This window comes from Etheostoma cragini, chromosome 19 (assembly GCF_013103735.1).
Source record: "Etheostoma cragini isolate CJK2018 chromosome 19, CSU_Ecrag_1.0, whole genome shotgun sequence".
Classification (NCBI taxonomy): domain Eukaryota; kingdom Metazoa; phylum Chordata; class Actinopteri; order Perciformes; family Percidae; genus Etheostoma; species Etheostoma cragini.
The window spans coordinates 15,353,955-15,362,451 of record NC_048425.1 but is presented as its reverse complement, the minus strand read 5'-3'; the positions used below and the strand labels follow the sequence as shown (position 1 = coordinate 15,362,451).

General features: G+C 42.1%; 1 protein-coding gene across 1 annotated transcript in view; it reads right to left on the bottom strand.

Annotated features, from left to right (window-relative positions):
• The window catches only part of LOC117935248 (protein Dok-7-like), a 37,184-nt gene that overhangs the window by 8,305 nt on the left and 20,382 nt on the right, over positions 1-8,497 (bottom strand). Inside the window, exons 9-10 of the mRNA XM_034857382.1 lie at positions 7,413-7,501; positions 5,383-5,452 (exon numbers count right to left, since the gene is read on the bottom strand). Coding sequence (XP_034713273.1) covers positions 5,383-5,452; positions 7,413-7,501 — 159 coding nt within the window. The remainder of the gene's footprint in view (positions 1-5,382; positions 5,453-7,412; positions 7,502-8,497) is intronic.

Sequence of the window (8,497 nt, the reverse complement as noted above, 5' to 3'; positions counted from 1 at the left end):
TAACAATAAAGACACCGGGCCGCGGTGTCTGGATTTGTGAGACCGTGGTGTGAATGACGTCAGCAGCTGTCTCCGCATCAGCAGATGGTGGAATGTAGACATCGATCGCTATGACGGATCTTAACTCCCCCGGGGGACAGTATGGACAAAACCCCACAGCCAGCAGTTCAATGTCCGGGCTACAGAAACGTTCCTGTACATTTACATGTCCGGGCTTGCATCACCTTTCACTCCCATACATTGCAACCCCCCCCTCCATTCTTCTTACCGCTTTCTATAATGTCCCTGTCCGCCTGAACGGTCAAAAAGCCGGGTACCGCCACGCCATAGTCCAGGCTGTGTGAGTGCAGCCATGTCTCGGTAAACCACAGTAAGTTGCACTCACGGAACTCCCTCTGGCTTTTAATGAGCGCTGCAAGTTTGTCTGTCTTATCTCCCAGAGACCGTTCATTCGCCGTAATGACCGCTGGGACGGCAGGCTTAAGTTTTCTTTTTTTTAGAGTTTTAATCCAACTCTGCAACCCTGGTGTTGCCTCTGTAGTTCCTTCAGGATATTCAGGCATGACCTGTCCTCTGGAGGACATAGCCACACCACCGGGCACTCACAGGATTGTTTTTGGTAGCAAGAGGTGAAAAAGTTGGGGAGAAATCAGAAGCATCGATGCCTGTCAAGCCTGTTAGCGCAACTACTGAAACTACCACACAGATCGATCACACACAAAATGGATGAGCTACAAATACACACAGAACTGCTGCATGATAATTATTACAGAAACAACTGATTAACTGAGCTAACAGGGCGAGCTAGCTACCAGCAGGATAGTGACAGGGGAGGTGAATTTAAACAATGCCTGAGCTGAAAACACATTGTTTTCACGTACGGTTTCTAATTTATTTGCAGTTTGTGTCTGCTAAGAGGCACTCTAAAACTTGCACCGACCACTGCCGTTTTAGCTCAGTGGAAGCTTGTACACGTAGCTGCAGAAACAGATTTATAGGGATCGAGAACAATGTAAAAATTGGCCGTAATTCTTCTTTAAGGGACACATTTCTTTGTCCAGTTTCGCCCATTCCTCTTTACAGAACCTCTCAAGCTCCATCAGGTTGGATGGGGACTGTCGGTCAGCCATTTACAGATCCCTCCATAGATGTTCAAGTCTGGGCCACTCAGATATTCACAGAGATGTCCTGAATATCTTGGCTGTTGGCTTAGGGGCCTTGTGTATGATGAACTGTCGCCCCAGTCTGAGTTCAAGAGCGCTTTGGAGAAGATTTTATTTCAAGATGTCTCTGCACATTGCTGCATTCATCTTTCCCTCAATCTTGACTAGTCTCGCAGTTCCTGCTGCTGAAAAACACCCCCACAGCATGATGCTGCCACCACCATTCAGGTGCCCTTTGGCAAACTACCTTTTACTAAGGAGTGGCTTGCGTCTGGTCACTCTACCACACAGGCCTGATTGGTGGAGTGGTGCTGCGATGGTCGTCCTTCTGGAAGGTTACAGCCTCTCTTCATAGAGGAACCCTGGAGCTCTGTCAGAGTGACCATTGTGTTATTGGTCCCTTCCCTAATTAAAGCCCTTCTCCCTCAATAACTCAGTTTATAGGACAGTCAGCTCTTGGAAAAGTCCTGGTGGTTTCAAACTTCTTCCATTCACGGATGATGGAGGCCACTGTGCTCATTGGGACCTGCAAAGCAGCAGAATTGTTTTTTTTCTGTACCCTTCCCCAAATCTGTGGCTCAAGACAAGCTTGTCTCGGAGGTCTACAGACAATTCCTTTGACTTTGTGCTTGTTTTAGGGTCTGACATGCACTGTTAACGGTGGGACCTTGTATAGACAGGTAGGTCCTTTCCAAATCATGTCCAACCACAGAATGCACCTGAGCTCAATTTTGAGCCTGATTACAAAGGCTGTCAATACTTATGTACAAGGGATTTCTTAGTTTTTTTTTTTTTTATAATACATTTGCAAAAAATCTCAAACCAAGTTGTCATTATGGTGTATTATGTGTAGAACTGAGGAAAAAAATACATTTAATCCCTTTTGGAAAAAGGCTGAAAAATAAAATGTGGAAAAAGTGAAGCACTGAATACTTTCCGTTTGCAGTGGAAATGGGGTGGACAAAATGACCACACAGTTAAACCAACATCTCTCTCTAATAACCTTCAGCAGGGATTTGCTGAAAAATCTGGCATACCTGCCCACTAAAATTACCTGAAGAGATGTCTCAATATGGAACCAAAATGCATTTTTCCTGTTAGTGCACTGGTTCATGAAAGTGTTACCAAACTACTATAACATCCCATAAAAATCTTGTACTCATTACAGCTGCCAACGAGCCTGCATCCTCACGGAAACCTGAGCCCCTGGATTTGGCCGCCTCCTGCACGTCAATGTCCATTAAGTGCCTGCTGAGGCAGGATGATGGGGAAGATGACATGGGGAGCCCAGCCGCGTGTGTTGGTACATGACTGATGGGTTTGGTGCCACAGTGTGACAGCTGCTGGAACTTCCTAGAGCAGTTGTGCATTAGAATCAAGGCATGTTTCTGCGTGTGCAAGGCTGAAGTGGCCAAACGTCTCCTGACAACTGTCCCTTTCACCTCACCATCAGGCCAGGTATCCTGTCACAAGTCACTTCACTCTTTTGTTTAGACATCTGTGGGTTTTCTCTTGACACAATTGGTTCTTATGTAACTCTTGTTTATAGCATTACATAAATTGCAGATGGATTAAAAAATAGTCCTTTAATCTAAATTACATTAATGGCAACACAAGTATCGTATCACAAGCGACTCATTTCTGTATGTGCTTTACAGGTTTGCACATTAACAGTTTAAACTTATTCTACTATTTAGCCCCAGTTTGTTCCTCTGATGTACGCTCATTACCGCATATTTTACAGCCCAATGGGATCAAGAAAAATATTCTGTCTTAAAACATTCTTTAACCCTAATCTTCCACCGGGCGCGTCTGCGCTGCATTCCGGAGGCACCGTGGCGATTCAAGTCGATGCAAGATAATCCAAGTGGTCCCAGAAGTGTGCGGGAAGCAGCTGTCCACTACGCTGAGAAGATACGAGGTCTAGGTCAGGTCAGGTCTATTCTCACGCAAGCCGCAGGTTGTTTGTACAGCAGGGTAGTGAAACAGCGAGAGCATTAGTCAATTTTCCAAAGAACAAATCCTGGATCTCCCAAACCAAAGGCATGTGTCATGTCCACTGTACCGTCACCACCATAAACACAGGATTGTTCTTTCTTTCAAGTACTTGTAGAGACAATATGATGTGCGAGTTGGTCAGGCGGACGATGGAACAATACCGCGGCATAGTTGAAAGCTAAGAAATAGACCTTAAGATTGATGATCAACTTTCAAGCTCAATATATAAAATGTAAATTAACATTATTTAAAATTATTTTTTATATACCATAATTTTGTTGATTCATCATACAAATGAGACTCACAACTTGGGAAAAGAATCGTGTAATTTGCAATTGGCCCACAATGATTTCATCCAGATTCCAAAATGAACTTTCAATTAGCAACAACCGTGCAGGTTGGCCATTAAAAACAAAAAAGAAGTAATACTTTGTTTTGTGACTCAAATGTTAAATATTAATTAAATCTGGTTTCAACCATTTAAACTTGTGAAATGTCTAAGCTAGTAAAAACTTTAACGTGTAAATCAGTTGCTAGGAAACACGTTAGCAATGTCCAATCATGAGCATCAGCTATGTAAACAGGCTGTCACTGTAGCATCACGAGAAGAAACATAACCGCCGCTGGTTTTATTTCTATATGCATACGAGTACCTGTATTTCAGATGGTTATGTTGTCTTGTTATGTAGTATTTATGCAGTTTAGAATCAAATTCCACTTAACGTTTCATAGTTTAGGGTGTACTGTGTCATTTTTGTCAAGTTTAGATAATTATAAAACAGCATTTTGATCTAAACCATAATGCATTTCACACTTCAATCTTAACAGGTTACAAATTAGCAAGTTGGTTCAGTTACCTTTGCAGCTGTTACACCAGAGCCATTTCCTTTGAATCAAGATCAACATGCCCCTGATATCTTTCAGTTCCTCGGCTTCACTAACCGAACAATCGCGGTCCTGCATAAGCTGTGTCACAGCGGCGGTTTTCAACTAGTTACATCAACCCGGAGCGTCCCAATCCAGCAACGCACGCGTTCAAATAAAAGAGGCAGTGTATGCACAGCGTGACCAATCACAACCATCTACCAGAGCCACATATTTTGCATAAGAAGAGCAAACTATAATTCCACATGAATGACGAACACAGACACGGATACAGTTGCTGCTTCCTAAAACTGGAAAGCTGGCAAAAAAGCCGACGCTGTTATGTAAATGTGCTGTATTTATATAGCGCTTTTCTAGTCTTAACGACTACTCAAAGAGCTTTTACATCATACAGGATACATTCACACACTGTGGCCGAGGCCGCCATACAAGGTGCCACCTGCTCATCAGATAAACACTCACACACATTCACACTCCAATGCGCAGCACTGGAGGCAACTCGGGGTTCAGTGTCTTGCCCAAGGACACTTTGACATGGGACTGCAGGGCCAAGGGATCGAACCACCAACCTTCCGATAGGCCGGCAACTGCTCTACCACTGAGCCACAGCTGCCCCGTCATGTATAAATCACAATGCTTATCAATATCACTTCCTCATCAGTCAGGCACACCATCTGACCATAATTAACTTGTGTTCTGGTGGTTTTCAGCAGTAGTTACCACAGTGATTTAACCCGGTAACAAGTAAATCACCATTGTGACAGAAAAACCCTGGGTTGAACCTGAAGGTTCCTCATTAACGTCAAATTTTGCTTCGTAGTACAGGCCTCTGGCAGCTACCTGGTGTACATATTTAGAAACAACTTGAATGAATGGGGCAATTGACTTTAATTTAGTGATGTGTAAATCTCCGCTTCTGTTTCACAAGGCTAAGTTTAACCTTATGGAAAGCTCTAGATATTATGAGTCTATATGCAGCACTGTACAACATGCCATGTATGTGTTTATAAAAACAACTTCCTGCCAATGTCAGTCCATCCCTGAATAAAGTCAAGTAAACATGCTGTTCCTAGCATTACTCCTGTGGATGCAATGCCTTGCGTCAGTCTGCCATCTCAGACATTGAATGAGCCTCATTTAATTTATTTATTCATGCACACCAGGCAACAGGTGATGTGTACCATTGCTTATTCAAGTACATGACTCATATTGTAAGAAATATGAAAATGTTCTGTTTGTTTTTGCAGCTACAAAACCAACAACCTGCATTTGTTTAAGTGCTTGGATGAGAAAATCAACCTGGTTATGCTCATCACTTGATGTCATGGTTACTCACCTTCAGTCTCTTGCAGGAACCTCTGCTGACCACAACTGCCCATCAGCGCGTACTTGCTTTTTTCTTCTTCCTGCGAGACAAACAGACAGTAGTTGATTAAAATATGCAGTAAATGACTATACACATACGTTTATTACATAAGTGTGACTACGGCTGTGTCTCATTCCACACATTTCCGTCAGTACACTGCTAATGTGCACTGACCACTTACTGCCGTAGTGCCTTCTTTCAATGGTTGGTATTGTTCCTAAAAATCAGCAAGTGGTCGGCTCGGCCCCAAATCTATTCAACAACTGTATGGTCTATTTTGCCCTTTAAATGTTTTCAGAAACATGTTTCAGTGTAATAGTTTAGTAAAACACAAGATCGTATTACGACCGAGCCGCCACAATGCTCGGTTTTGAAATTCGAGAGAAGCCAGACCCACATGACGCTTTGGTCCAATCAGCTGCCGGTAAACGTCCCTGGTCCCTCACCTTTCCGCCTTGTAGTCAAGATAGTGCCATCGTTCCACACTGAACTTTTTGACAATTTTTAGGGGGTCATCCGGGTACTTTTAGTGCACTGACCTTTTGCGTTATCTACACTATATACTTCAAACTAGTAATGATTCAACGGTTCTAGACACAGCCTCAGACTTCCTCCTCAACAGCTCTGTGCATACAACAGGAGTACATAGAGACAGACGCCCATATTAAGAATTTACTGAGAACATCTTACATGTCGACATACTGTCTGCAATGCCTCATCATTATGGATCCATGCCTATTGAATTGCAGCCATGTAATCTCTGATTCCAGACAGCCACTGTAAGCACAGCTATTGTGGAAGAAAATTGAAGGGGGGGGGGGGTGCATCCATTTTGCTTTCAGTCTCATTGAGAGGCCACTGTGCACACTACGAGACCATCGTCATGCTGAGAATGAATGACACTAGTACATAAAAGGGCATATCTGTAATGGGAATCGCCGATTACTGTCTATTGGTGCATTCCAGCTATGTTTTTTTTTCTTCAATATATTTATATGTTCCATATCAGGACACTTTAATCATTTATTATGTTCTACAGCATCCCGCCATGTTATGAAAAGCAGAACAATTAACTGATAACTGGCAATTTTTTATGAATTTACCTGTATTCCACTTTATGTTGTTCATTACTTATTCACTTTCTTTCCATAAGATAGATAAATGCCACTCACATGTCTGTGCATTTAGTGTGGAGCTGGATCCAGAAGGCCATTGGCTTAGCTTAGCATAAAGACTGGAAGCAGGAGGAAGCTGCTAGCATGGCGGCCACGTTTCAAAAACCCTCACCTCTAAAGTTTATAATTAAAATGTTGACTCTTGTTTGTTTAACCCATAAAACAAACAGTAATTTAAAAAAATATTTTTCAGTTTTAGAAGAGGTTAGAGGCATGAGAGTGGTATCGACTTCTCATCTAACTCTTGGGAAGAAAGTGAATAAGCACATTTCTGAGAATATCAAATGATCCATTTACTATGGAGCTACAACAATCCAGTAGGCCCATGTTCCAGTTCAAAACTGGCCAAGGCAAGAACAGACTGATGTACTGATGTAAAATGGTTTCATTTTATATTATGGAGGTAAAGGGGTAAATTAATCGTGATGCTTACTCAGTTTCCACTTTATACGCCTAGATAAAACTAATGCAGTCTAAAACAAAGCTGTGCAACAAACCTATTGCTGCCTGACTTCCTTTTCGCTAAACGGACACCTCATCACGTACACACTCACATCAAAGCATAAGAGACTGCCCATTAAGTCCGTTAATGTCATGATTTCAGAACATCAATGAGACAATCTAGACAACTGCTTACCGGATAACTAACTAGACAAGTTAGAAACTTCAAAATGCTTATTGTTAAATTTCAGATAATTCTCAAGCCTCATGTAGAAGCAATAGATATTAGCAGGATATCAGACAAAACGTTTAGCTGAACTCGGAGCACAATGAGTTACGCAGTTAAAATGTGTAAGCTGATTAGAGTGTTTTGGATTGACCCACCTCAGGGTTCCTCTCCGGCACCCGACTCTCCATGACTTCATAAGCAGCATCAGCTCCGCGTCTTTCCTCTTTGTTATGAGACCTTTTGTCTGGTCGGAAAGAAAAATATTGTGTTTTAAATATAATAAATTAAACTGCCATTTCTAGTGCCAATAGCCATGCAATTATAATCACAAATTGTGCTTCTTTAGTCTATTTTGTGAACCAAATCAGACACAGTGCTCTCTGGGTATAATTATATGAATTTGTCTAGATCCAGTGGTGGCAACAAATAACAGTGGACTGATTCATCATCTCACAATACTCCTTACTATTACACAGAGGGAAAGAGCATAGCTCATGCTGGAAAAAAGAGAGGGATTGAGAACATGCAAAGGACAGACATCACAAAGAGGTTCAACATGCAGCAGTTTAGTGTCCTCTGAAAATGTACAACCCAAACTAAGCTCTGAACCCCGTTATCACTGATTCTTTCAGTTTTATATTGGAGAAAGGCTTTCTATCAGAGCCAGATTTATACACTAGCATTGACAATATCAGACAATTCAGCTTATGAAGATATATTGGTGTTGACAATCTAGCCCGACTGGTTGTGGATTCCTTACAAACTATATGACAGAAACATGGTTTCTTAATGACCTCAAACATAACCTTGACATTTCTGCACTGCAAGGTCTTGTTACTTCGTCAACATGTATAAAGATACATCTGTATTAAGCTAATGTCAGCTGATATAGGCAAATTTGTCACTCCAACTTTCATATTGTTGAATTAGGCCGGCTATACACTGACTGCACGCGCGAGCTTGTTGTTTTTGTTGCTGGTCTGCTGCGTGGATTTTTCTATTTCCTACACACCAGAAACTACCTGACGCAGCATTGCTAGGTGACGTACAGGGAGGGCTATCTCAGGACATAGCACCCACAGATTTGGATCACCCTTGTTCGACATATGGGGAAAGAGTTGTTGAACATAAATACACTCACCGGCCACTTTATTAGGTACACCTGCTCGTTAACACTTAATTTCTAAGCAGTCAATCACATGGCGGCAACTCAGTGCATTTAGGCATGTAGACATGGTCA